At 48.6% G+C, this 27,717-nt stretch overlaps 11 protein-coding genes across 11 annotated transcripts; 5 read left to right on the forward strand and 6 right to left on the reverse strand.

Annotated features, from left to right (window-relative positions):
• Window positions 1-790: 790 nt before the first annotated feature.
• Z518_11013 (uncharacterized protein) lies at window positions 791-1,234 on the forward strand (the record flags this gene model as incomplete). The annotated part of the gene is made up of 3 exons (XM_013411283.1): window positions 791-809; window positions 864-1,086; window positions 1,168-1,234. The coding sequence occupies 3 exons, from the start codon at window positions 791-793 to the stop codon at window positions 1,232-1,234; spliced, it is 309 nt and encodes a 102-aa protein (XP_013266737.1).
• Window positions 1,235-1,548: 314 nt separating this feature from the next.
• Z518_11014 (uncharacterized protein) lies at window positions 1,549-1,809 on the reverse strand (the record flags this gene model as incomplete). Its single annotated transcript, XM_013411284.1, has 1 exon — window positions 1,549-1,809. One exon carries the CDS (start codon window positions 1,807-1,809, stop codon window positions 1,549-1,551), a length of 261 nt encoding a protein of 86 aa, XP_013266738.1.
• A 753-nt stretch (window positions 1,810-2,562) lies between these two features.
• On the reverse strand, window positions 2,563-2,862 carry Z518_11015 (uncharacterized protein; the record flags this gene model as incomplete). Its single annotated transcript, XM_013411285.1, has 1 exon — window positions 2,563-2,862. One exon carries the CDS (start codon window positions 2,860-2,862, stop codon window positions 2,563-2,565), a length of 300 nt encoding a protein of 99 aa, XP_013266739.1.
• A 3,276-nt stretch (window positions 2,863-6,138) lies between these two features.
• Z518_11016 (uncharacterized protein) lies at window positions 6,139-7,886 on the reverse strand (the record flags this gene model as incomplete). Its single annotated transcript, XM_013411286.1, has 2 exons — window positions 6,139-7,330; window positions 7,390-7,886. The coding sequence occupies 2 exons, from the start codon at window positions 7,884-7,886 to the stop codon at window positions 6,139-6,141; spliced, it is 1,689 nt and encodes a 562-aa protein (XP_013266740.1).
• A 3,345-nt stretch (window positions 7,887-11,231) lies between these two features.
• Z518_11017 (uncharacterized protein) lies at window positions 11,232-12,320 on the reverse strand (the record flags this gene model as incomplete). The annotated part of the gene is made up of 1 exon (XM_013411287.1): window positions 11,232-12,320. The coding sequence occupies one exon, from the start codon at window positions 12,318-12,320 to the stop codon at window positions 11,232-11,234; it is 1,089 nt and encodes a 362-aa protein (XP_013266741.1).
• A 408-nt stretch (window positions 12,321-12,728) lies between these two features.
• Z518_11018 (uncharacterized protein) lies at window positions 12,729-13,366 on the forward strand (the record flags this gene model as incomplete). The annotated part of the gene is made up of 4 exons (XM_013411288.1): window positions 12,729-12,803; window positions 12,864-12,963; window positions 13,019-13,128; window positions 13,184-13,366. 4 exons carry the CDS (start codon window positions 12,729-12,731, stop codon window positions 13,364-13,366), a joined length of 468 nt encoding a protein of 155 aa, XP_013266742.1.
• A 543-nt stretch (window positions 13,367-13,909) lies between these two features.
• Z518_11019 (uncharacterized protein) lies at window positions 13,910-14,855 on the reverse strand (the record flags this gene model as incomplete). The annotated part of the gene is made up of 5 exons (XM_013411289.1): window positions 13,910-13,921; window positions 13,977-14,118; window positions 14,189-14,304; window positions 14,523-14,638; window positions 14,696-14,855. 5 exons carry the CDS (start codon window positions 14,853-14,855, stop codon window positions 13,910-13,912), a joined length of 546 nt encoding a protein of 181 aa, XP_013266743.1.
• A 900-nt stretch (window positions 14,856-15,755) lies between these two features.
• On the reverse strand, window positions 15,756-17,643 carry Z518_11020 (uncharacterized protein; the record flags this gene model as incomplete). Its single annotated transcript, XM_013411290.1, has 5 exons — window positions 15,756-16,097; window positions 16,147-16,339; window positions 16,390-16,918; window positions 16,966-17,514; window positions 17,565-17,643. The coding sequence occupies 5 exons, from the start codon at window positions 17,641-17,643 to the stop codon at window positions 15,756-15,758; spliced, it is 1,692 nt and encodes a 563-aa protein (XP_013266744.1).
• A 558-nt stretch (window positions 17,644-18,201) lies between these two features.
• Window positions 18,202-19,276, forward strand: Z518_11021 (uncharacterized protein; the record flags this gene model as incomplete). The annotated part of the gene is made up of 2 exons (XM_013411291.1): window positions 18,202-18,462; window positions 18,518-19,276. 2 exons carry the CDS (start codon window positions 18,202-18,204, stop codon window positions 19,274-19,276), a joined length of 1,020 nt encoding a protein of 339 aa, XP_013266745.1.
• A 1,456-nt stretch (window positions 19,277-20,732) lies between these two features.
• Z518_11022 (uncharacterized protein) lies at window positions 20,733-21,293 on the forward strand (the record flags this gene model as incomplete). The annotated part of the gene is made up of 1 exon (XM_013411292.1): window positions 20,733-21,293. The coding sequence occupies one exon, from the start codon at window positions 20,733-20,735 to the stop codon at window positions 21,291-21,293; it is 561 nt and encodes a 186-aa protein (XP_013266746.1).
• A 1,592-nt stretch (window positions 21,294-22,885) lies between these two features.
• Window positions 22,886-26,046, forward strand: Z518_11023 (uncharacterized protein; the record flags this gene model as incomplete). The annotated part of the gene is made up of 4 exons (XM_013411293.1): window positions 22,886-22,939; window positions 23,006-23,102; window positions 23,208-25,506; window positions 25,569-26,046. The coding sequence occupies 4 exons, from the start codon at window positions 22,886-22,888 to the stop codon at window positions 26,044-26,046; spliced, it is 2,928 nt and encodes a 975-aa protein (XP_013266747.1).
• Window positions 26,047-27,717: the final 1,671 nt, after the last annotated feature.

Consider the following 27,717-nt stretch of genomic DNA (forward strand, 5'->3'; position numbering starts at 1 on the left):
GCTTCTCAAGAACCGCGGAGCGAATTTGAGTTAAGAACAAGAATAAGAACAAGAACACAATTACCCTCGCTCTGGTTAGGGCCCGCGGGACAACGAAAGCTCGGCTCCATACAATCTGGCTATTGGAGATACGAGAGCTGAGAGCTCTTCGCGCCCTCTGTTTGAGAGCCAGAGATAACTTTTTGGACCCATATCAGCTGGACGGAGTCATAAAAAGCTGACTCGCCCGCATAACGCGCTGAGTTAGTCCGAACCCCGGAAACTAGAGTTCTCATGGCAACTCGTCATTTCTTCCATTCTCGAACTTGGTCAGTCATCAGGTAAAGTCTTTCAGTTCGTGTTTCATAGACGCGCCCACACGTCGCAGCGTAGCTCTGCCAAAGCAGTTCCCGGGGGATGCATGAGAAGCCTTCCCTGGCTTGAAAGCTGATTCGTCTTTCCCATCGATTCTTTAGCCTTGATTCCGGTGTCAATCATCGTCCTTATGACTTTCTTTGCTCTGCAATGTTCCTCGGTGAGATGAGCGAATCTCAGTCATTTCTTTCAATGCGGAGATAGCAGCTACTCCGTAGTATGAGGGGGGGGAACACGCCCAACGCCGAAACATACGGTAGCATCATGCCAATGGGTATGAATGAGGCCATCTCGATCTTTCAGATCAAAGATCATCCAGCATTCGTACCCTAGAAATCACCAGGACCATCGTTGCATCTTTCTCTACTATATTTACTGACCACCGCTATTATTCCCGTCATCGTGATTACCAAGTTTCTAGCAGATCACTAACACCATGCCCATCTACCACGTTGGTCAGCGCCCGGTTTCACCATTAAAGATCGGTCCGATACTGACGAAAACATAAGTGTTATTCAAACTCAAGCCTGGCGTTACGCCCGCTCAGATCTCCAACTTCACAACGATGGCTAAAGGGATGGTTGGCAAGATCCCGGGTCTGCTAAAATTGGACGCGAACACTCCGCTCCTATCGACGGCGCACCGTGGTAAAGGATTCAATATGGGCTTGATTGCTATTCTAGAGAAGGCGGACGATGTCAAAGTCTATGCTGAGCATCCGGCTCATTTGGAGTATGTTCAAGTTTGATGTCTTATCCTTTTCACCATCGTCTCTCGCTTCTTCCTTGCCGGGGGACTGATCGACTTTGGTAGGGTACAATCTGTTCGAGAAGCGATTTGCGATGACACGCTTGCTTATGATTTGGAGTACTCCGAATAGCATGTTGAAGGATGGTGCAGCGACGATGGTGAAGAACAGAAAAGAGAATAAAACACTGAATTCATAGGTCTGATGAGTACCCCTGTCAGGGTCGTGAGGAATTCAAAACGCAAGAAAAATGATCCAACCGCGGAGAAAATGAATCTCTAACCCCAAAGATGACATCGCTAAAGTTTAGGAACCCATTTCGCATTCCAGCATCCATCCTCCAAGTTCATACCGAGCATCTCCAGAGAATACGCTCCAAAGGTCTTTTCAAATCAATCTGGACCATTTCAACCTACCACGCCCTCTCCAACATAACGTAGGCATCGTCAAAACGGTCTCACGGTGGAGATCGACGTCTTCCAGTCCAGCGACATCATGGCAGCTCGCTGCATGCCGCTCTCCTGGACAGAATAAGCAGCAATGGCGGGTCGGACGGCTATGTATAACGTGATGATGCCGTTGAACGTTTCTACCAGTGTGGAGACCTTGGGTTCCCCGTATTTGCTGTATTCGGCACGTATGACCATGTCTGCAACCAGCCCATCACTTGTAGGATCTTCGCCGATGCACTCTCCGTGCTCATTCATTATGTGGCGACTTAGGTGGCTGCCAGCCACACTCCAGGACAAGCGGCCGGCATGGTGCCCATAGATGTTTGTTTCGATGGTCGCAATACCAAGGTACCCTTCAAATCCGAGAAAGTATGGTAAGATATTCCGTGGCTTGCCGCCGTAGAGGGCTCTGGCCAGGTATGGGGGGGATCGGCCGAAGAAAAACTCCAAGTGCGCGAATGATATATAGCCAAACATCGATCATGAATATGAGCCTAAGGCTGGAAATCCGAAGTCAGTCCAGTATCATCACCACAAACACTGGCAATTTGGCCAGTAGATTAGATATCCCGAAGATTCACATTGCACATATCCGCAGCATTGTACCATAGTTAACCCTCAGGATTTTAAGAACTCAGTACCAAAATGGCGAGCTCAAGACAGCTGAGAGTAAGACTGCCTTCGTAATGGTCGAAAGCGGCCTTGTCAGACTGGTGTCGCTCCACACAATCTTTGCGAGATCCTTCTTCGGCAGTTTTTTGACGAATTCAGGGCATCCTTTGCGAGCGTTATTAATCCGAAGGGCCCTGTCATTGGGAGCAAACAGAGCTTCGGGTAAAGCCCACATCCTCCAACCCCAGTCTTTAAGCAACTCATCATGCGGACAAGGGCGCTGTCTTCCAGGCTGTGGTTTAATAGCAATGACCACCGAATATGCAGCTCGGATCACATCGATGATGCGAAAGACGTCTTCTAGCTCACGCTTATTCTCGGACGTATACGCTGATCCTACCCAGCAGGCAGGGCATTGGCATCTCTAGCAGCTTCTCGGTTAATAGGATGCAATGTCTTAATATCTTCTGCAGTGTCTGCAAATTGAGTTGAGTTGTATGCCACTGACGCGAATTTCAAGTCGTGATCGATCAAGTTGTGGCGCTCGAGCCACTTCTTGACTTCATAATGGTGGATTCCATTACCGCTACCATCACTGTCGTAGAGAAAGCGAATCAATCGTGGATAGAGGCCGAGCCCCAGCCATATCTCTAGAGCGTCGCGGGCAGCCCCAGTATTTGTATGAAAGGCTACCATATCGGAAAAGGGGAGAAGGACCTCCAGGTTTCAACATCTAGGCATTAAGCAATCAACCCATCCTGATTACAGGAGTCTCTGGAGCTACTTACCATGATCGTGAGTAAGACGCATGGTAATAACCACTTCAACACCAGCATCGCCCAGTTATTTCTGACCATTGTTTTACGTCTATGGAAGCCGTATTCTTAGGCCAGTGTGCCACACGGATAGCATAGGGTACCGTGATGCGTACGAATGCTCAACGCCAGGCCGAATATGCCGCACTGTCATACAGTTCGTCAATGCATTGGACCATCACCCTGCCGAGAAGACAGCCTTGAGCAATGAACCTATCCTCTTCGATGCCGATATAAATTCTTCTGACCGCACCTTAATATCAGCAAGTTTGGCCAGAGGTATAGGCAAGACCGGGCCGCTGGTAGCTATGGAATGACTCCCAACGGAAGATGGTTCTGTGAGAGAAAAGATATCTGTAGCCCTTCTGGTGCATGCAACGACGTTTCTGTTCTATAGTCAGAGGAGCCGATTCGGACTTGAGGGGATCATACAGCAACTGGAACAGGATAATTCGAAGTGTTGAGCTCCTTTTGAGATGCACCAACGACTTGGATGTCAGCTCGATCCTGTTTGGTGCCGAATTCGTTGGACGCCGCTCATGGAAGTCTGTCAACGTGAACCAAGTCCTTCTCTGGTAATCATTGTAGCTGCACCTTGCATGAGGGGTGCACAGCCAAACGCATTTTTTTCTTCGGAAATTGGAGGCGGCAGGGCCAGTGGGATTTGAGAGCTGATTATGTGGTAGGCCTGTGACGGGTCTAGCATTGCTCTTATTCATGGAGAAACGGAATACTCTTGCATTGATAGTTCTTTCATCTTCAGGCGTGCCTGTGTTATGGCGTCATCGGGATATTGGCCTGCTTTGTTCTCACGCGTCAAGTGTGGCTGCGGCCAGGGAAATGGTTGGAAAAATGCATTATTGCAAGCTGGGACGATTCGTCTCGTCCGAAGTTAGTAATATTCAATAACGGTCACTGAGGTGGAGAAAGTAGATGCTCCCTTACGGTTTGGGATCTGCACTGCTGTCGGACATGTGGAATTAGAAGCTGCCTGACTGTCTGGACTATCGGCTGCAGTTATACGAGACCCTTCAGGTAATCATGAGCCGCCATGGCGTCAGTAGCCAGAGGGGGTTTATTGGTAGCAGATACCGGTGAACTGGTCTCGTGTGCCGAAGATCCTGGGTCGAGACTCCGACAGAGGACGTATTAGCTGAGAAGCGTCTTATGAGAAGCAACCCGCTTGCGTGGGTGTACTCTAGCTGGGAATTCTGCACAGCGCTTTTGGACCCTTCTGGAAGGCGACTGCATCCATGTTGTCCGCTTTGATCCTGATATGATTGGTCAGCCGTATTGCACAGTGGAGGTTGGAAAAGCGTTCACCGTCTTCTCAGGACCACTCAAAGCATCATGACAGACGTGACACGAGTTCGAGTTACGAAAGAAGAGAGAGAGAATGACCTGTTAAGCTGTCTGTAATACTTGACTTCATCTATGCCGTCAATGCAGACAGCCGTACCATCTCTCTCTTGGATAAAACGGGGCCATCCTACTCAGGGGCTCATGTTCCTATATCCTTCGCAGCCGAAGGCATTGTGATCTCAATATATCGGTTTCCAAGGGGACTGTTTGCAATGAGGCTGGGCTATTGCGTGGATTGTCGACGCATGGCACCAAGGTCTGATGAGGAGCAAGGATAGATATCGATTGGCCGCCACCCATGTTTCCAGCACTGTTGGGAGACGATTGGTGAACTTCCATGGATAAGGCTGGCCCTACCAAAGGCGCACGAGGACAGCCCTAGGAACAGCCCCGGACTCTGTATAGGATTGTCGACCACGTGTCGCTGAGAATATAATATTGCTGCCGCAGGCAACATTTGCGGAGCTTCTAGAGACCTCTAGATATCCAATGTCTGCTCAAGATTATAAGATGGAATTCTTCAACATCTTTCAATCTGCTCCAGGTCTATATGGCATCTCTGGCGAAGCTTGATATTCGTTCATCAAGTGTAGGAGAATTAAGTCTGCTGCAACCTGGATGCGCGTCTATTCCGGATCCTGCAAGAACTCAAGCCCTTTGATGCCGACTAATGTATGGAACGCGCATGAAATCACGGAAACCAATTGCTTACCGGACTCCGCAGATTTGCACCTTTGGATTATCCTATTTCCTGTGCATTCAAGCCTCTCAGGGCACTATTTCAGCTTTCTTCAATGCCCACTGCTTTTATTTCTGAGGAGTCCAGGGCGTGGCCTACTCCTTTGGGCTTGAAAGGGGTTATGGGGAAGGGTTCAGTGTTGGAAGACCACTCGGCCAATTTCTGGTACGAAGCTGACTTTGATAAGGCTCTTGGTTTCGTTTCTTGCGCAAAGCCATCGAACCCATGTAGAAGTGGATACTTCTTGCGTCGCGACTCTCAACAGATAATCATATTGATCTGTTTTGGAGCTTCGAAAAAGTGGGGGGAAAGACTCGAAAAGCTTCCGCTCACAGGCTGGAAAGATGTCGTCCCGGATCCATTAAGCCTCTTAACCTTGAAAAAGTATGAAGACGTCAGTTGATTCTAACTCGTACAGCAGGTTATTGATTTCGCTTCCACCCCATGAAGTGCAAGGCTTCAAACCAAAGTTCTTGGGTCCACATTACATTGCAGAGAACATCATCCATCTCAAAGACGGGTTCGATGCAGTTCTTCGAACTACCTCGCAGATGGTGAAGCAGCAGTGATAACGGATTTTCCTCGTCGATAGGTGACATGGAGACAAACTCGGCGCTGCGATATCAAGAAAGTTCTTTCGAATCGACCAGCATAAGAGCTGCGACTATGGAGAAGTAAATGACCTCGAAAGGACTACTCATAAGGTCCAGTGGACGAGATGAATATAGAAGGGTAAATAATAGCCAGTCGCTTGTCGGAAAGAATGATCGTTGTTCGAAAGCTGCGGGGAAGTAGAAGTCGAAGCAAAAGTCTTGTCTCCCTGCCGCATTTCCGATTCCGCCTGCTTCACACGATGCTGCCTCTTCATCGTCCCGACGGCCCGCGTAGTTCCCGCCAAGTCAATTAAGTCAGATCTAAGATACCTGGAGTAAAGCTATTCTTCAAAGTGGTGGTCGTGGTGCCAATCTCATCTACGTGATCTCGAATTATCGTCAATGTCGCATGGTATTTTTCATTTCACCATTCTCCAAGTGGTCGCATCTAATGCTCCTTGAGTTATATCGAACTGTGTCGTCTATCATCCCTCTTGTTTCGCTTAATGCCAACCAGTTGGATCATTTCCGTCCAAAAGCCAACGGGAGGTGATAAGAAAGAGGCTTCGTATGCATCAACAATTGGGCGCTCCCAGACGAGGTCTGCCTCGGATGGACGGATAATTCTGGTGCGTTTGATAATCTTCCAACCGAAGTAGAGGATAGGGGCCAATATGACCATGGTGTAGTAGGAGAAGAAGGTCCCGACGTCCCAAGGCGTAAAGCTGGAGTATCCATAGAAGAAGACAACAAGTAACATTCCGGTGAGCCCGATATATCCGCAGTATGGCTGAAACCATCCAGTGTAGGGAAATGTTTTGCGGTCGACACCTTGTGCGATACAGGCACGATAGAAGAATATGTACGTCACGCACATGACGATAAAATCGATAATTCCACCAGCCGTGATTAAGTTGATGAGCCATGTCAAAACCTGAGAAGAGCCATTCGAAACCTGCAGGAACGATAGGAGTGGGAACAACATGACGACACAAAAGGACCAGATAGGGACACCATTTCGAGTACATTTGGTCAAGAGGTGTGGAGCTCTCCCTTCGAGAGCCAGGCCATATAAGCTGCGAGTTGCACAGTAGGTGTAGGTATTTCCAGCCGAAAATATACTGGTGAGCATGAGCGCGTTGGTGACATGGGGCAGAACGCTGACCCCGAGATTGTTCATGGCGATGACATATGGTGAAGCGGCGGCTGTACCGCCGCCCGACTGTTCGCCACTAACAATACCAACAAGGGTGGGATCGTTGTAGGGTACAACGATCCCGACGCAAAGGGCGCCGCAAATAAAGAAAATGCCGAACCGCCAATAGACTGTCTTGAACGCTCTCTTGATGTAGATGCGAGGGCGTTTGGCTTCGGCAGCCACCATGGCGATATATTCTGGACCTACCACCGTGAATGAGGCGGACCAGAGAGCAGCTAGGAATCCTTCGAAACGACCCAGGTCGCCAGTTGTATGATATTCAGCCATTGGCCCAGGGTTATTCCAATACCGAAAGCCGTAGGCATCGTGTTTCGGATTTCCACCGACCATGGTGACAAACGTAAAGGAGAATAGAATCATAATCAAAATGACTTTGCCTCCGGAAAGCCAGAACTCGGCTTCACCGTACGCTCTGACCGCTAGGATATTTAAAAGACTAGATATAACGTTTAGTTGCTGGTCGCCATGGGAAGAGTCGCCTTGGGAAAATCTCACGCATAGAGCACGATGCAAGCAGCGCATACGGCAGCAGTGGGGATATTATCCCGCCAAAAAGACAGAACCAGGTTCAAAGCAGTAATCTCGAAAGGGATCAACAGCGCTTCGTAAAAGAAGAAGTTCCATCCAGCCATGAAGCCGAATGCGTCGTCAACCCATTTTCCGGCCATTCGGATGAATCCACCGCTGACAGGGTGAAAGGTAGACATCTCGGCCATACAGTTGTTGACCAGGCCCAGAAGGCAGCTGTAAATGGTGTACGCAAGAAACAAGCTCAGCGGTCCGCCTCTTACCAAACCACCGCCAATACTGACGAAAAGAGCGGTTCCGATAGAACCTCCGATGGCGATGAGCTGAATTTGGCGGTTGTTGAGGCGACGCTGAAGTTTGTCGGCATTGTCAGAGACTTGTCCTGGTTGGAGATCGGAATATGTATTGTTGCTGTCGTCGAACGCGGCCCCGGCGTCGACATATTTGACTTCTTTGTCGCTCATGATGGGTTGCCTAGGATGATGGTTGATTGTCCGTTTGGGAAAGGGAAAGATGAGAGAAGGATCCCACGGCATCTATTTAACGAGGAGCATATCGCATGCCCAGACTCAGGATCTGACAGCTGCACCACTGACCATGCGACAAGTGCTGAGGAATACCCATCCGGAACTTTGAGAGGAGGCAAAAGGCGACTCGCTTCTCGAGTGATGCCGATCCCTGGCTGGCGAATGAGCAGCGTGATTATAACTGTTCATACCCCGCTCTCATTGCTGGATACCTGAAGACCGGCTCCGCTAGCGAAGGTTACCTTGAGAGAAGACCAAAGGTTTTTCGAGAGTGAGCTCTGTTATTTGTTTTGAGTCGTACCGTAGTTGGAGAAAGGCTCCAGGGGCGAAGTGGACCAGACCTCCACACGATAAATGTAACGCGGAATGGGGCGCGGGATAACTCACAGGTCAATAGGCGCCTTGCACCCAGAGGCACTAAACTCAATCCAGCATCGTGAATTCTATTAACCTTTTTCACAAGGCCGACATCCAGGAATGGTGTCACAAGATCGAAGATCAGCCTTAGCCATTGAGTGAGAAACAAAAGGAAAGGGCAATTTCTTCCTGCAGTAGAGGGAGGGATATGGGACCACAAAAATTGACGTGCATTTGGTTGATTGAGTTGTCGAAATATCTATGGTGCGTATAATGGTTGTTTTTTCACGTCGGCGGTCAAGGCTTTAGGGTGGGAAGACAATTCTTTGATTTTGTGACCAAACAAACCTCCGCCCACGGAATTCCAAAAAGAAGGACACGGATACCACGGACAAAGGCAAACGGTAGATCTTGGCTGATCCATCTGGTTGACCTTGCCGGACTTGCCACGAGAAGGGTTTACGTAACGGCGAATCAAAGTGGTTCTTTTCGGGCGAGGGGGTTGTGCAAACTGCAGAGCAAAAGAAAGCGAAGAAAAGCGATAGATCTGGGCAGCCTCGGCGTGTTGTTACCTTCCCAAGAAGTCCCTGATAAGGAATACATTCGATGATAGGCCTTCGGTGGTGTCAAGACGTTGAGATGTTGAGAAGGGCTGCACCCGCAGTCTCTCTACTCCGAGGTACAGGCTGGTACTCAAATCACATGATTGTGTCACGTGAAACCAGGGTTTTCTGTATCGTATTGATGACTTGATTCCGAACATTGAGGGGACCCTGGATGATATGTTACGCCTAATGGTTGGCGAACCGATGTGCGTTCGTTACCAGAGCTGTCCAGGACTGTCCGAAGCCGTTGGAGAAAAAGGTCATGCACAAGGCATAGAGCGGCAGCCAGAATCCCCTGTCTAGCTAATCTGTGATCAAAATCCAAGCTATTCGAAGTATCTCAGCTCATTCTTAACAGTATCAGATCCCAAGTACAAAGACATATCTATCATGAATTAGCATTTCGTTTCGCAACGATGACCGAAGAATATTACCTGACGGTCAAAATCGAGACCGCGACGTCGGAGTTTTCTCCCACCAAACCAAGGTCTCAGCGGACTGCCGCTATAAGTGAGAAGGCAGGATGGTAGTTGGTGGGGAGAAAACCAGCACAATATTGTTCCCGTCCAGATAATTGAACAGGTAGAGTATCCAAACCATTGGCGTCAGAATCATATCCAATCTCTTTACGAATTTCTTCTCTTTGAGTAGCCTTTTGGGGAGCAAGGGTAGGATCTTGTTCGGTATTAAGGGGATTTTGAACTGTTGGTTTCTCATCAGTGGAGAGAGTCTCTCGATATTCTGACTTCTCTTTTCTGAAGACATGTTAAAATATCTCGTTTAGTATGTTGAGTTAGGGAATGAATAGAACGGTGAGATTGAGAGCTCAATTGATCCGGAGAGTGAAGAATATAGACCATTGGAACATTGTTACACAGCTAGTTCTGTAGCCGTCCTGACTTGCGACCCGCGAATCGCCAGCTAATATGTCCGTATCAGAGGTCTTCCTCGACCATAGGAATCATTCCTGCTCTCCACGGGAACTATCCTGGAGTCAATGTGAGGGATAGGAACATTCTGATGGCCACGTTCGGATCGTCGAAGATGCATTTTTCCTGGGGCAACCTTCAATAGACAGGATAGGAGCCTGGGAGGACAAATTCTGGTCTCTTGACTTCTCCGAACGGGGCTGAACACATCGATATTCACCTGACTTCAATGACCGATGCGGAGGTCGAGGGCGAAGAGGTACGAAAATACTCGACGCTAATAAAAAGGAAGAAAGGTATTCAAGAGGAGGATTTCTGAACACCAGTCATTAAGCTTCCCTTTCCAAACTTACCTTGATCCGATAACAATCGTCAGCCACTATGGTCTACTCCAACGGCCACCTTCAACGGCCACTCAACCGCACAAAATCCCGGCGTCTAGGAAACAGCTACGATAGCTACTGGGGAGAAACCAAGACATAATTGTTGCTCCAGGAGTAGTATATGATGGCTTCAGTGCCGGAATTGCCCTGGAAGTCGGATTTGATTGCATCTATATGATGAGAAAATGCATTCAAGATCTCTTCGCCGGATTTCAGACAGATCATCGAGCGAGGTCGTCGGCATTTCGGCTGAGTTGTTGTCGTCTTGCAAAGAGGATATAGGTTCATGGGAGGAAGCAGCCACTCACTCAGACGAAGGACGGGTAATTGGCGCTTGAGATTGCTAATCTCCCGTTCCAACTCGCCAGATCTCTTACAATGGGTCAGTTATTTTCGTTGTTATCACTGCTCCTCCTCTTGCTCTTACTTCCGTTTTCTCGTCCTCTTGAAGGTATCCTCTACTCGGCAATCCAGGCCCAACTTCGTGCATCGAGCCCAGACGTTCGAGGACGGAGCGACAAGTTTTGTCAGACCACATCGCAGCTGTAAGGCTGGCTTAGCATTGTAGTGATAACGTTGGCATGAGCAAAACTCCACCTTGTGTTGTCTGCAGTTGTTGCAAGCTTGAGCTTTCTGACCATTGCTGCGGCTTTGAGTCTCAAGACTGTTCTGACATTCCAGGACCCCAATTCCGTGGCAATTGACTTATTTGGATTCGAAGAATGGGATCATATCATTCCAGGACAAATGAAAGAGTGTTTATACACATTTTGGCACCCTCATTTCAGGTCATGTCGCGTCTCACTCGTGTCAAAAACGGACAAATCCAAAATCCGGGGTTCACAGGCGAAAAGCGGGAGCTTTACGGGAAGAATCTGGGGAAAGCTTCTGCCCGGTAATTACGGAAAGTGTACCGACAGAGACACCGCTGCAAGGCTGAGGATCCTTTCTAACGCACAGGGGTATACTCTCCACTGGTATGGGTATTTAAGTCTTCAGATCTCTCAACTAACTAATCTCGATTTCTACAGTGTGCACATGATTTCTCCGCCCGATCAATGGCTGAGAGACCCCAGTCACGTCGGTTGCTTTTGCCACTAGCCTGTACTTGCCGGGTTGCTGAATTAGCACCTTCGATCGAAACAGCTGCCACTCAAATTCATGTCGTGGTAATACACTGGTAGCCTCGGCTGGAAGCCAAGTGTCACCTCCGTCGACACTGATAACAACTTGGGTGATTTCCTCACATCCCCAGGCTCTTCCCCAGATTTCAATCACTGGTCCTGGCAAGACTTCATTCGGCCTTGGTCTGACGATCATAGAATTTGGCTCGACCATCCAGACAGGCCTTGTTGTCTGTCCAATGGGATCTGTTGGATCAATCTCATTATAGAATTTAGTGGTGAAAGGACCAACTGCCCGGTGATCCTGTAATGTGAGCCGACATATCCACTTCGTCGAGTTTGTCCCGAACCAGCCAGGAACGACCAGCCTCACCGGTCCCCCTCGATTCTTGCTCAACGGCTCACCATTCATTTCATATGCAATCAACACTTCGGGACTAAATGCTTTCTCTATGATGAGATCTTTCTCATAATGATCGGCCGACACGCCAGCAAACGATCCCGATTCCAATCCTCGTGACCAGACGTGGGTGACTTCGGCCTTTGGTTTGGCCACCCTGAGTAAATCTGCCAGACGGACTCCGGTCCACCTGACATTCCCAATTCTCCACAGAGCGTGAACCGGAGGTGCAATAGGGCTTCCATAACATTCATGGAAAGAAGTTATGGTGGCCTGGGGCATGCTTTTCAGCTGGGTCAAAGACACTGTGAACGCTCTTTCCACCAATCCGTCTACGAGAAGGCACCAGTTGTCCTCATCCACAACGGCAGCTCCCATGTGGATGGTTAGGAAAAGCTGCGAATCCTTTGTAAGCTCAGTGTCCAGTTCGTGCGGTTTTGGCGGATGACGGATGAGACCGCCGGCTGGATCAATGCCTTTGAGTGCATTTCGCAGAGAGCCATCACTTAAGCTGGTAGCATCTGTGACGAAGCTGACATGACTCGAAAAAGTCTCATCAACGTCAGCAGTCATCTTTCCTAGTGACAATTTCTTTCGAGAGCGCAAATAGTGAATTCCTGTGGACAGTTATCGCCGGAGACAACAGCCTCGACAGCAAATCTCTTTGCGGAAAGGACCCTCATTCATCAAGTTCCACTGATTCTAGAGTTCACTGGATTCGCTGGCAACCTAGTGGAAGTCGAATTTTTTCCTTCGACGACGGAACGACGCGGAGCCACATAAAGAAATGATGAAATCGGGGAAGCTAGCCTTGGCATTCCATCGGCGCGGGAAACTCATACCGCTATCAAGTATCTTTTGTCTATGTCAAGGACCAAAGGCTAATAGGTTCCCACGTTATTTAATCAGGGTCCTAAAGTCAAAACAACGCACATACTACCTGATGCCATTGTTATGTAAAATTATGGGATCGCCGAAGTCATGACCAGACCTAAACTGTCGCTCTACTATGACCTGCACAGTCCATACGCATACCTCGCCTTCTATGCGATCAAGGTTTAGGCCGACAAGTCCCGAGACGATGGAGAAGACAGTCGCTGACGATGAGACTTCAAGAATTCATCCACCTTCAAGTCCTGCGACGTTACGTACATTCCTGTCCTCCTCGTGGCATACATCAAAGCCATCGGCTTGCAACCACCTTGGAGTTCTCCAAGTATTTCACCGACCCTACGATCAAGAGACACAACATTACTGACATCGATGTCTAGACAAAATCAACTGGATGGTGACTGACATCACCCGCTCCGCTCGTGAATTTAACATCCCCTGGACCCAAGGATGGCCTATGAATTATCCCGCCATGGCGACGACCGTGAAGGTACCTCATCCAAACGGCAATGTTTCTCCTTGTCGGCTAATGCAAAGAGCCGTAGGTCCAAAGAGTTCTCGTAGCCTGCTCGCATGAATGTCCCGAGCGCTACCCTGATGTTATCGGCGCTCTCTTTCACGCTTTCTGGGTTGAGAAAAAAGGCGTCCAGCTCCCCGAGATTTATGAGCCGATTATCACAGATATATTGGGAAAAGAAATCTCTTCCAGAATTGTCGAACAGGCATGAGCCCACCCCCTTCCCCCCTCCCTTTTTCTTCTTAGCCATAACTTGTCCGAGAGTCTGATAATCTCCTTTCAATGACACTAATCAAACCCCGACAGAGTTCTTCCGACGAGATCAAGAGCCGATTGAGACAGAACACAGAAGAAGCTATTGCGACAGGATCACCTGGACTCCCGTGGATCAAAGCGGTGAACGCACAGGGTCAAGAAGAATTTTACTGGGGATTCGATCATTTGGGTCAAGTGGCAAGATTTTTGGGATTGGCACAGGGGAGCAGTCCGCATTTGTGAATGTGTTCCAGTCTCCGATTATCCTGATTGCAGATGATTTTTCCACCGTTGCTGAATGATCAGTCGTGCAGGGTTCTATAATTTTCTGGAACAATCGATTTTGCCTCTAGGCCGTCGTCATTTGCTACCAAAGCACTAACATACAACCTGATCGAATGTAAATGTCCGCTCAGCCGGCCCTTGCTCCTTTCCACGACCACAGACCGTCTACAGCTTCGAAGTAGTTCCCTCGCAGCCAAATCCTGCAACTTTCTTCTCAGAATCTTGCCTGACCATTCAAAATTCGTTAGCCATCCTCTTGTACTCCGGTTATCGAAACATACAGGATTTTTCGGAATCGAGACCACAAAGATGACTCCGCCCGTGAGTCGTTTGATCTTAGGGACGCGCATGTCGGCAATTTCTGCAAATTTGGCTTTGGTCATCCGTAAACCCGGCGCGAGTTCGACGTGTGTCCACGGATCGCTCTTGTCACACTGTACAACGGAACCCAATCAGTTAGTAACTTCACGACCCAAGCTAGAGGCGGAGGGACAGGGAAACGTACGCTTTAATTCCAATCATTGCTGCGTCAACAATCTGCGGGTGTTCGAGAAGAAAACCCTCGAGCCCTGCGGGCGTCACTTGAGCATTGCGGATCTTGATTAGCTCCTAAATGCAAGTTCAGCTCAGGCCTTATACTTCAATATCAGTCGAATAGAACAAGGCGCCCGCCTTCTCTCGATCCACGATATACCATTGCCCTTTATTGTCTCCGTACGTGGTACCGCCTATCTTCAACCAGCCCCCGGACGTGATCATCTCAGCCATCGCTTGCGGGATTGCGCCAAAAAGCCTTCAGGACATTCGGTGCTAGATCTAGAACTCACCTCATTCAAAAGTCGGGTTTCCCTCTCGCTGTCTTCCTTGATAAGCTTTTCTCCGCCGTCGGGGACTAGCTCGCCGATGGAAATCGAAGATGGACCCGAGCTCTCGCGCGGGGCCCCTGGCTACAAAGTTAGTAAAAATAGATTTGATATCGGATGGGAAGTGGGTAGCATACTTCTGACATCCCCCATCCCAGTTGGACTTTTTATCCTGCCGTTCCACAACTCCTCGAATTGCTGCGTGGCTTCCACACCTAATAGCGCCGTTCCAGACAACACTCTTCGTACACTGCTAGTATCAAAGTCCCGATCTCGAACCGAAGGGTGCTTAGCCATCGCGACCCAATCGGCAGAACACGCAGTAACTCCGTAATCTTGTACATCTGAATATATACTCCCACTTATCCGGCAAATTGTACTGCTCCATCCCGCATGTTTGCATGCCCCGCTTCTGGGCTGTGAATGTGTAGCAATACAAACCCAGAACATGATACATAGGGACGACGCGAAGAATTCGTTGGACAGTGACCCTGGGATCGGATAGACGGACTCTGTTTGAGCTGAAGTATTGGGGACCACGTTGCAATGCGTTAATTCGACACTTTTCGGTAGACCTGTCATTCCAGACGAGTGGATGAGAACCGCCCCACGGTTGCAGAGGTTTCTGAAGTCGAGATTCTCCCAGCCGAATTTCGAGCAATCTTGGGAGACGCAAGGAGAGTGCTCCAATGTTGAAACTTTGACCGCAGCTCCATAGGTTATTTTATCGAGGCGTGGTCGCTGAATGGTAGGTCGGTGAACTGATAGACTCAATTTCTGTCCAATCCGACAGGATCTGCTTCTTCAAGTGCGCGATCAAGATATTTTTTCGCAGTAAAGACGAAATGGGGCTCAGAGTCCTTCAAAGGATGAGAGAGTTTTCGAGGCGTATGTGCCAGGATCGGCTCGGAGACTTCAACCTCGCTGAACAAGGATTGTCGTCAGTACTGACGACAAAGCAAAATCTCACCGTTTATTTCGGTCCACACCCTCCGGAGGCCGAATTCAACGAAGAGGAATGATGCGACAACAAGTAGGGAGAATGGAAGTTACGGGCGTTGGTGAACAGAAAATCGCATTCTGTCACGTGAGAGGAACTTGTCACGTGATATTAGCGTCCACGTTGGTACGGTGGAGTATAAGTGCAGAGAGTGGCAATATTAGAATGTTACGAAGCAAATTTCTTGAGTATTGGCTTCAAAGCTTCGCAGCCTTGCTCAACCCCAGCTCCCTCTTTGCCCGATCTCTAAGCTCTCTTCTCAAATATTTTCCAATTGCATTCTTCGGCAACTCATCCACGAACACGACTCCTCCTCGTAATTGCTTGTGCGGCGCTAGACGCTGCTTAACGAACTCTTGGATTTCATCCTCACTCACTTGAGATGGATCGGCAACGACATATGCTCTTGGAAGATCGGTGCTGGGATCATTGGGCATGTTGACACCAACCACCGCCGCCTCTTGGACCTTGGGGTGCGTGAACAGCAGGTTCTCGATCTCAGCTGGAGCAATTTGGAGGCCTTTATATTTGAGGAGTTCCTAAAAGCCACATCAGATTCGTGACGGCCGAATAATGGGGAAGACATACCTTCTTCCGATCCACGATGTAGAATTTGCCATCCCGTATGACTCCAATATCACCAGTGCAAAACCATCCATCGTGGAATGCTTCTTTTGTCGCTTGAGGATTATTGAAGTATCCTTGGGTGACAAGAGGGCCTCGCACTAACATTTCGCCTTCCTGTCCCGGTTCAACATCAATGTAATCATCGTCGACCATTCTGTTCCCGTGAGTAATCTGGGTCAACATGCTGGAGGATCGTGTCCTAACCTGATCTCTACGTTTGGCAATATGGGGCTGATACTTCCAGTGACATCAGTCTGCCCTTTCGGCATCATTGTGACTGCTCCTGTCGTCTCACTCAATCCCCAGGTCTGACCGATGTACGTCTCTCCACTGCCAAGTTTGGAGTTTGCCGCCGTCTGGAGGTCTCGATCCATAGGAGCAGCACCAGTAGACGCAGCTTCCACCGACTTGAAATGGTCTCGAACGTCTGGAGACTTGGATATTCGAAGGTAAATCGAAGGAACGGTGTAAAAGGTCGTAATTTCAAACTCTTTCACATATTTCAACAGCTTCGACCACTCATATTTCGGCATCCATACCACGAGACCACCAGAGTAAAATGGCAGAACGATATATCCAAACAGGCCTGCAATATGACTGATGGGCAAATGTGCCAAGGTCCGGTAAGGCTTGAGTTCTTTGCCGGCTTCAATCTGCTTTGCAGCCCACTCCCGGCCAGACGCCGATATCACAAAACATTCTTGGACCAGGTTCTCATGTGAGAGCATAACGCCTGCATTTTATAAGTGGAGTGGCTTTCCTTTTGACAAGCCCACGTACCTTTAGGAAGACCCGTGGTGCCAGACGACCACAAAATTACAATGAGACTCTTGGTCAAAGCCGTTGGGTCGGTGATTCGCTGCCAACTAAGCTTCTGACTAGATATAGCATTTACCTTGCCGTCGAGGCTCGTCAAACTCCATGAGGGACTGGACGCTAAGACCAAAATTCTTTCTAGTGGTACACCACATTGACGTGCGGCTTGAGTCACCAGATCTTGGTACTCTGAACTACATATAATCAACCGACTGGTGCCAATCGTGATTTGCCGAGCTAGTTCTGCGACGGTTGAAGAAGGACTGGCGGCTGAATAAACTCCACCGGCAGCAATGATACCGTAGAAGGCAGCGGGAACCATTGGTTGACCATGACTGATGACTGTCACCACATCTTTGTTTGGGCCATTCGTGCCGATGTGGTAGTGGTAGTGCAAGCCATGAGCAATTCGTTGAACTAAGTCTCGAAGATCTTTCTTTGTGATTTTATTTGATGGATTGGCTGCTTCTAGATGCAACACCGTGTCATCTTGGGCGACACCATGCTCGGAGTCTCGATTAATTGTCAGTATGCGTCCACCCTTTCCGCTTATGGTATTTTACCGAACAGCAAAGATAGCAAGTCCAACTTGGGGACGTCGATGAATGGCCGGGGGTTCGTGCTGGTGTATATTCTAGGCATTGTGCCCACAGAAATCTAAAATTCGGGGGAAAAGGCTCCTCTAAGAAATGTAAATGTGAATGCAGATGCTCTTGTCCAGACGGATTCCCATGGGTTGACTCACAGTTTTTTATGGTTACCCCATCTCTCCCTTTGTCAAATGCATGGTCAACTGCGAGGCCCCATATTCGCATGAGCCGAAGTGTGGGGTTAGTCAAAGTGCCGAGGTCTTCCGGCCAATCAGTATTACGGCGTATACTTGAGGAAACTTGCCTGTAACAGACTTTCTCAAGGAAGATGCTCGCTGGCCCTGCTCCTACAGACTGATGTTTCCCTACAGTCTGCATGAAAAGGGGCATGATAGAGGGAACATGGTCGATGGTCGATGGGGTGGCAGGGGGCCTCAAGCCTCGTCACGACCCCACAGATTTCCCGTGACGTCAAGGTCCGCCTGTTGTTACTGTACCTCGCGTGCCAGGTTTCCTCTTCTGTCACCAGCTTGTCTCACTTTTCTCGAATGACTTACTGATATCCTCTTGCGCAAGACCCAATCTTTGCTTGCTACAATACTATCAAATCATGAACCGTCGCGATAGAAAAATAGCGCGCTCCATCGTCTTCGCAATCCTCAGGGATGACAAAGCTGACAAGCGATTTCGACTCTGGCGGCCAGTTCGGATTTTCTTTGCGATATACGGACTCCTCCTTGCCAAGTACCGACCGGACCTGTTCCAGAAACTGCGTACACCGATATGGAAAGTCTCAGATGATGAATATAAGTCTAGCTTTCAGGAGGGTGATGCCTTGTCTACGAGAGGAAATATGGGATATTCCGGCTCGGTGAGGTTACCTCAAATTTATCTGCACACAAGACTACTAATCTGTTTAATTCGAGACCTTCTTCATTACCAAAGATAACAAGTACTTGATCAAGTCCATCCCCCGTCAATTCGAGCACACATTCTTCCGCGATGACTTGCTCGATCCCTATGTCTCACATATGGAATCTCACCCAAATTCCTTCCTGGTGCGCATCACCGACTTCTTGATCTGGCAATACAAGAGTCTCGGAGGCCTCTTCGGCTTAGCACCCACCTATCACCTGGTCATGGAGAATCTCCTGCACGGCCAACAAGAGGACTCGGACTGGCAGACCTTCGACTTGAAACCAATGTCATATTTCTACCCCGAACGCGACGTTGCAGGGGGCAAACTAGCTTCACAAGCCACCAAATCTAAACTTGCCGACAAATTCGACGACAAATTGGTCCTGAGCCGCGCTCAGGCTGACGAATTCTTCCGCAATCTCGAACAAGACACTGAGCTCCTTGCGAAGCACAATGCTGTCGACTACAGCCTGATGATTGTACGGACACCTAAGACCGCATCCATTGACAAAAATCCGTTCAAAGATCCCACAACGGCGGACTGGCGCAACGGTGTCCCCTCGCAAGACAACAAGTGGTTGTTCAGGGCCGTCATTCTCGATTTCTTCTGGGCCAAGCATAAGGCCCACGCCAAAGCAATGACGTGCCTTATCAACACGTGGAATCTCATTGATCGCCAAGGACCAATGAGCATTACTACCCAGTCGCCCGAGTACCGGAGTCGGTTTTTGAATATGTGCAGGGAAATTGTTGAGGTGATGGAATAAGGGTTTGGATCGAACTATTGAGCGTTAGATCAATATGATATCCCTCTGTTTTCATTGGTTTTAACCGTATCACGAAGTCTCCTACGACAAAGAGCACCATTGCTCGACTTTTCCCGTGGAAGACGCCTTCTCGGGTTAAATTTTCTTATCTTATTTCGGGCTCTCGAGTGAGACCTTGTAGGTGGAAATCATTGGCGGGGACCAATATATCTGGACGAGAATGCATCTTTGTCCGGACCAATGGTAACTATATGTTGGAGACAACCTTCTGGCTCGTAATTGAGTAGCCCAACAATCTCTAATCAAATTCGGGACGCTCACTTCCTTCGGACAAGTTGCATCACAGATTTGACTTTGGCAAGCCATTGATCATGTCGTGCGTGATCATCAATATTTACGGATTGGCTGTCGAAGATAAAACAGAACGAGGTTCGATCATCATTTCCTCCTTGTGTAGGCCCTACCATCGAAAATGAAAAGGAAAGAGTGGTTAGAAACATCGTCTTCTCACCAATTAATTTTTTGAAATGAATATTGGGGAACCTCAGTCCAGGATGATCTTCTTCAGCCCAAAGGCCGGGAACTGGGATTGTTGTCTTACGAACGCTTTTATCTGCGTCCAGATATGTCAAAGGAATTGAATTGGTGAAGCTGCGAATGCTTCTCGGCGACACAGCTGAGATTCAGTTCCAAAAGCACGCATATGGCATAAGGGTAGCGATGTCGTGAGTGCATTTCAATGACACTTGTTGTTGCCCTCTTTGAAAATATGTCCTGTTCTAGAAAGATATGAATACCGAACACTTTCATACAAAAGCTCATGAGGCGAGGAGCAAAGTGCGTTTTCTGGTAGCGACGAATTTCACAGAGAGCGACGCTACAAGGCTTGTGGTGACAAGGCTTCTTGACACCTATAGTGCTGGCAAGCGGTCTTGGAGGCGTTACAGTCTGCGAAGAACCACAAAATACAAACTTGGTAGTGGAAAATTTTGCATCTCAGTTGTTGAAGGAGCAAGGGAAGCACGCGGTCAAGGTTCACTGAGGAGAGAAGGGAGACACAAGGCTGGCCGCGTAAAGGGGTTGTGGCTACTTTAACCAAATAAAAATGCTAACCGAATACGGCATGATAAATTGCCGCCGCTTTCCAAACCCCGCATCTACAATTTGATGGCTTCGGGCAGTACTTAGCTTCATGTATCATTGGCAACTCTGTCCAAATGTAGCAAATTCCGTGCTCCAACCGTGGTATGACATCGGTCAGATGTTGAACCCAACTTTGTCGTCGCTGGTGACATCGCTCCCTATCACTAACGTACTGAGCGTCTATTACTCTCAGACTCCTTGTTGCAGCATTGAGCCTCGTCCTTCTCTTCTCCCATTCCTCGGACACCATTTCTAGTCGCTCGACAACTTTGCCTAGCTCTCAACCCTCTCCATTCGACCCATCTCAGACGATATGGAGTCGAATCTGACAAGCACGCGCATAGATCCGCCCGCTGGGCCGCGGGCAAAATCAAAGACGTCTACCAAGAAAGAGGATGTGATTGAGTCCTGGGAAGATGATGATCTCTTGTCGCCTGTCGACAGTGCTTCGGGCACTCAAACACCTACTGAGGCAGCTGACACCGCTCTGAAACCTGTCGAGTCATTGGATCCTGTCCTAAACCCTCCCCCTCCAACCCCGATTTCTCCCAACGACGGTGATCAATATATCGACTGGTCTCCTGCTCAAGTTCTCGGAGGCGGCCGCCCAAAGCCTTACAGTCCTCCCACTCCCTCAACGTCTATATCAGATTCTGATCGAGAGCGACGCAGACCAGAGAAAACCACTGTTGCTGCAGGCCGAATGATTGCTGCTGGGTTAGGCATGAAGACAACCAAAAGGACCGAAGAACAAAAGCAATATGATCGAGCAATCAGAGAGCAAGAGATCCGACGGAAGAAAAAAGAAAAGGAAGAAAAGGAACGTGAAAGAGAAGCAGACGAAAAAGCTAAGGCCGCAATCTGGGATAGTTGACAGTCGATTCATTGCCGAGGTCGTCCTGGGGGGCAGTCTCTTGATTCCCATTTTCACTGCTGGAGCCATTCTTGCAATTTTGACCTTTATGGTTGTGAAGTTCGTCAACAAGTGGCACCCTTCTGGGAAGTCGGGCACTATATATCTGACCAGAGTTGTGGAGCCGGCGAGTCTGTGGCCAAGTGCCGGCATAACCGGATATTCTCACCGTGAAGGCTTCCTGGACAGGGCTCTTTGATGTCAGTATCCTGATGGAATCCGGCCCGTTTTAACGACAGTTTGCTCATCCGAACCTCTTTCGAACTTTTGGGCACCGCGCTGTCTCAATTCCTGAAGCTGGAAATCTGTATATACCCAATAATCCTAATCAATAGTCCTATACATGGTTTCTAGGAAAAGTTGAATATGCTTCTTTGAAGAGGCTCGTAAGAGTGTGGTGTGTCATAGATGTGGAGTTCTATTGCTATGTGCGTGCTAATGTTAGGCCAAATCTGGCCGGATGATGCAATGCAGCAATTGAGAATACTTAAAGGTACATAAATTGCCAAGGTACACTGACTCCTCGATCAAATTTGGAATTAAATCCCCATCTTTGACGATTTGACCTCGTTCTGATCTGGTCCTATGCATGCGGACTGCCAATCCAATTGATAAACGAAATCTACCATGGTCTGGTCTGCTCTTAAATGCACATATATTTCTGTACATATAGCTGCTGACAGATCCAGGGCCGTCTCCCAGACGATTTGAAGACCGACCCGCCGTGTCATCCTAGAGCTGTAAATATCTTCCCGTTCCAACTTCCCATCCCCGCTTACATCTTTTCCCATCTAGTGTGCCATTCAAGGTGAGCAAGTACCAGGAGTGTGGCGGAATAATCCATAACCAATCTCCTTCCGCAGACTGTTTGCAGAAGAACAATTACAAGGAAGAAAAATGTAAATCAGCAATAGATGCTCTATATGAATGCTGTAACGCATTCTACAAGGAGAGAGGAGATGATGCCAGCACAGTGTCTTGTCCCAAACCCAAATTGCTGAGGTTGAAAATGGAGCAGCGAGGACAAATGTGATGGGAATGTTCATGTGGATGGAAGTCATGATCCCCCCCCAAGACAGCCGTGATGGGTATATTTTCAACGGATCATAATCGGCGGCACTACTTTGCAAAACATCGAGTTCGGTGTATGTAGCAAATCGTATTTTTCTACCTGAACCATCGTCCCTTTTTGGCGAGGTCTGGTCAGCTGAACAGCGAATGCAAATATGCTCTGAGGCAATCGTGAGCACGCAAGAGATCCAGCCGGATCCGAACAAACATTGAAGAAAGGGGTCTGTTCCGAGACTCTAATGACTACCTGTATGACATTGATGGAGAAGAGAAAGAGAAAGGAAGAATGTGGAGTGAACGATTGGATCGCCATTTTTTGTTCTGCCCTCCCACCAATTTGGGGATAGCGTCTTAAATCGTGAACTTCTTTTCACGTCGCGTTTTTGAGAATACCTCACAAAAGCTGACAATCCACCGAAGCGTCTTTACTCGATCACCAGCGCCATAGCGAGACCTTCCATCTCTCCTGGTGCTCCTTGCGAATGGCTCCCATTACACGGTCCTCGGTCCAAGGACGACCTTTGGACGTGTCTCAAGTAAGGTCCATCTCGAGCATTCTAGCTGCCACAACGATTTCCTGACCTTTCTCTACCTTGAAATAGGTCGATGAGCAGAGCCACATGGTGTCCCAACTGCCCAGCAACGAGGCCGACGACCAGGAAATGGCCGATGACTACGACGAGGACTCTGTGCAGGAAGGTGCGGCACCCATCACCCCAAATTTCTTCACCCGCGCAACAAACTCTCCCAACTCCCCCAACTGCATTGTGCCATCAGAATAGAAAATGCTGATCAATACAACAGATCCACAGTCCCCCTATCAATCTACCGCTCAAGAGATACTCCAACCTCTACAAGACACCGCCGATCGTGTAAGCAGACAAGTCGAAGACTTCGCCAAAGCCTTGGACAAGTTCGTCCTCGATCGAGAACCTACCGACCAAACGTTGTGGGATGATGCATTCATATTGTTGGAGCGTTATAGCAATATTGCGGAGACCCGGAGGTCAAAAACACCTGCAGATGAAGCCGACGCACAGATTCAGAAGATCCAACTCGAGGCCCACCTCTGGATTCTAGTTCGGAATCTTCTGTCCTGCAATTCTCCAGAAGCTGCAAACAACGTGCAGATTGCCCAGGAATCGAGATTAGGTGGGCTTCACCGATACTCGGGCAACGTCGAATTGTGGACTGCTTTTCTCGATTCCGATGCTGTCGCTCAGGAGTACGAGTGCATACTGGGGTGGTTGCAGGAAAGAGCCGCGGACACTTCTCGGCCCATTGAAGACATCTTGCGCAAGTTGATTGAAAAGTCGGAACGCGGCGATGGGGTATGGAGTGCTGGACCCATCTACACTCAAACTGCCATCAAGCAACAAAAGCGAACACGGGTCTGGTCCATGCCCCTGGAGCCGTCGAACCCTGGGCTCAACCGTTCCCATGTACGAAAGACAGATCATGCACCACTTGTGGCACAATTGGATCCCGATGCTCGCTCTCGCGAGTCCGCTGTGCTTCAAGAACAGGATGAGTATCATGAACAGGCCGCTTGGCAGACATGTTGGGAAATGCTACGCCGTGGACAGACAGCCGCCCAAATCCGGTCCTGGTGGGCCGAACGGAAAGAAGTTTGGCGATATTCAGTCCTACAAAGCTGCATTCACAACAAAGGCGAGATGGCAGACTCGCCCTGGTTCCGCATACTTAGCCTTTCGTCCAATTCAGAGTGGTTTGGACGCTGCGAGATGCTTGCACAGAACCCTGCCATTCTTGATCGGTATCAAAAAGCTGTCTACGGCATTCTTTGCGGCGATACAGAAGCTTCTAAATCAATAAGCAAGACGGTCGACGATCATCTGTTCTGTATCTTCAACGCTCTTTTGATCAAGAGATATCAAAGCTACCTTCAGGCTTACAACAACAAATTGACCAGTCCCAATGTCATTGCATTTCGACCTCAGCCACCTTCGACCATCCAGATTCGACATTATTCCAGTATAGCTCAGTCGGACCCCCGAACAAAGGACGAGACTCATCTGCCTCACCGATTCATGGAGATGGCAATTGTATCCAAGGACTTTGATGCATTTTTTGTCGATATGGGCCAGGCTGCGGCCCATGTGGCGCATACGACTGGTCAGGGTTCTCACATTATCGGAGCCGACCAAATTCAGGGCAATGAAATTGCAAAGGTAAACGCTCAAGACCAAGATTCCGTACGAATGGTGGCACACCTCCAGCTTGTGTTACGTTCTCTGGGATTGCTAGAGTCGTCGTACGCAGACCACGAGTACGAGATGGAGAACAACATCGCCAACTACATCAGTTGGTTAGAAAGCCACGGCAAATTCTCTTTGATACCTCTCTATGCTGCGAAACTGTCCGAAGAAAGATGTCAACATGTTCTGGGCGCAATTCTGATCAACGTCACGGATGCTCGCGAGCGGGACCTGCAAGTCAAACTCATGAAACAGTACAACATCAATGTTCCTGCAGTTGCATATGGCATCTTTTCCTTGGCCAATTTCAATGACATTCAAAGACTTCGAAATAGTACCAAACCACCGACTCCACCAAGAATCACTGTTTCGGTCGGGATAGGCAAGGTTGCTCAATTAAAAGTCCGACCGAACTTGATGACTGGGGAAATTTCTGAGGCTGATGAAAAGGCAATTCGAAGCGTGGAATGGTGTCGATACGTCGATGCCGAGAACTGGGGGAGTGCTGCTTGGGCCGTGACAGTCCTGTATAAGGTGTTTTTGTGCGATGGGAGATTTGTGGCATTACGTCAACTTCTTGAACGAGTCAGTCTATCGGAAACCTCTCTTGCTGCCGTCGGCATGAATCTCAATTTTGCGGATGGGGAACCAACTGTGGAAAATGGTGGAGCCGGGAATGAAGAGCAAGATGACGAAGATCGAATTCACCCCATTAGTCCGAGCCGCAAACGAAAGGACCCAATACTAGACCATCCTTTAACAAGAACGGGTACGGACCGTGAAACATTGGCGTTCAAGTCATTGATTTGGAGGCAATTGGAACAACTTGTGGCTGCCATTGACAGCTTAGATGCTTTCCAATACACGGCTGATAATCTTGAGGCGTAAGTTTTTTTTTTTTTTTCCCGGGCGAGGTTTCGAGTCGAAACTTACTGGAATGAAATAGGAACCGATCCAATCCGTCACTTCTACGAGCAAACAAACGTGACTTGAAGAAGAATCTCGATGATGTTCGACAAGCAATGCAACCTCTATTTGACACCGAGTTTCTATGTCAACCTCAGGATGATATGGAAAGCATTTTATTGAGAGAACTCCGCAATCATTACATTCCCGAATGCACCCTCGCTTATAATAGTGCGCTGTGGTTTGCAGGACACTACCTTTCCCGGGCTTGGTTGGTTGAATGCATGCAACTCGCACAATTGGTTGCTCAAATTCCAATGCTGACAAATGCATTTATTGAAGGTGGTAGAATGAAAGAACTGGTCAGAGCCTTTGCCGTTGACAGTCAAGCGCTCTTGCAGGCGACTGAGCAAACTGGTTCCAAGGCAAAGAAATTGAAAGCTGATCAGGGCAATGGTGACATTTGGAAAGTCAGTTGGAAAGAGCAAAGCTCTCTTGATCTGGAGGCTGTGGATTGAACTAGCAGACGACAATGAGTCAACTTTTGTTTCTCCAAGAATCAGCGAAGCAGACAAACCCACAGAGTGTATGGCAAACCCGACTATTTTCATCCACGAAATCTTCTCCTAAACATATCCTTTTCATTTTAATTCCTTCAGCTCCTCCTCCATCACGACATGATCCTTGCTGGATGCGGCTTCAATGTGGCCGCCCACTTCCTCGGTACGTGTCATTCTAATATTGATCTTGATTCTTAGGTACGCAGGTGATGGATGGCTGAGACGCGGAGATGGTGGGTATGTTAAGTGTGGAGGACGGAGGATGGGGGATATGGGCAGTAACTCGTTGAGAGATCCGTTTTGGCTATGAGATGCTCGTCATTAGAGGAATGGGAGGGAGACTAGGAATGAAAAGGGACTCGTGAACGTACCTATGTACACGCGTGAGTACCCAGTGTGGAGGAGGGGTTGGGGGGTTTATGTAACGCTCATGAGACTAGAGAGGACAGGAGGAAGAGTTCTTTCTTTGCTAAAAAGGACAAACACGACTGTCAGTCTATACCTGCATGGCCGGAACACGTTGGAGGGAATATGTTGAAATTTTGACGGTAAACGAGGCTGTACAAGAAGGGGGTGAAACGAGTTCCTCCTTTTGCTCCAGTTCCCTCCTTATTTTTCGATTTCTATGCACTTAAAGGATTGAAAGCCTCCGTAGGTCTGCCTCGATCCATCAGCTGTAATGAGCTCTGCTCACTGCTCTCTTTCGGGATGGGTTCCTCCTTGACTTTCCACTCTTCCAGACGTGGTATTGGTCATGATCACCCATTCACCTTGAGCCCGAACTGCTGATCAACTGGTTAGCGAGATTCAAAGGGCTTGACATTTCTATTCCGCGCGCGTTCTACTTGAGCCGTCGATGGTTGCCTTGCCTGCTTTCCATGGACGGCTTCCATCGTGAACATCGGTTTAATTTGAATTTCCTGGCCTCGCCAAAGGTGCGTGAGAGCCGATGGAATGGGGGGACATAGCACATTCATTCGTTCGGTCAGATCCCTCAGCCTTTACAATTAGTTAGGTCTCGATCGAAGTTGGAACTCTTTGTTGAATCCGCCTGAGAAGTGCGATGAACGGGCTTCAAGCCATTATCCCAACGTATGCTATGCATTTAATCTCCTGATTTGACCGTCGCATCGTCAAGAGCCGAAAGGGCAAGTAGGTGATAAGAAGCATTGTCAATTAGAGGCATCTCCAAGAAGTGCGATGCGGGAGTAGTTCTGTTTGAAAAGAACGCCGAATGCCTCGCCGACCCATGGGATTGATCCGTGGAGACCAGGAAGAGAATGGCCATGTCCAATGCAAAGGGGCAATCCCTAACGGAGTAGTTTGCAACCCCGTACGGAAGAACTTATCGCCAGCTCCGTAGTAATCAGACAATCAGACGTAAGGCGTACTGTCAGCTAGTGGAGCGGCATTTTCCGGAGAAGCAGGAAAAAGAGAGGGAAGTGTTAGTAATGGCACATTCTCCAGCCTATCAAAGCTCACAGCGATCACCATAATGGTGACATGTACTGGCCTTTGAGGGGATTTCAGCCTTGACATTGACAAGAGTCTTTGCTCCCTAAATGGCTTGAGGGAACGTAATGTGATCATGATACAATCAAAGAAGGGGGGTGGCATGGAGTAATATAT

Source organism: Rhinocladiella mackenziei, assembly GCF_000835555.1.
Source record: "Rhinocladiella mackenziei CBS 650.93 unplaced genomic scaffold supercont1.11, whole genome shotgun sequence".
NCBI lineage: Eukaryota > Fungi > Ascomycota > Eurotiomycetes > Chaetothyriales > Herpotrichiellaceae > Rhinocladiella > Rhinocladiella mackenziei.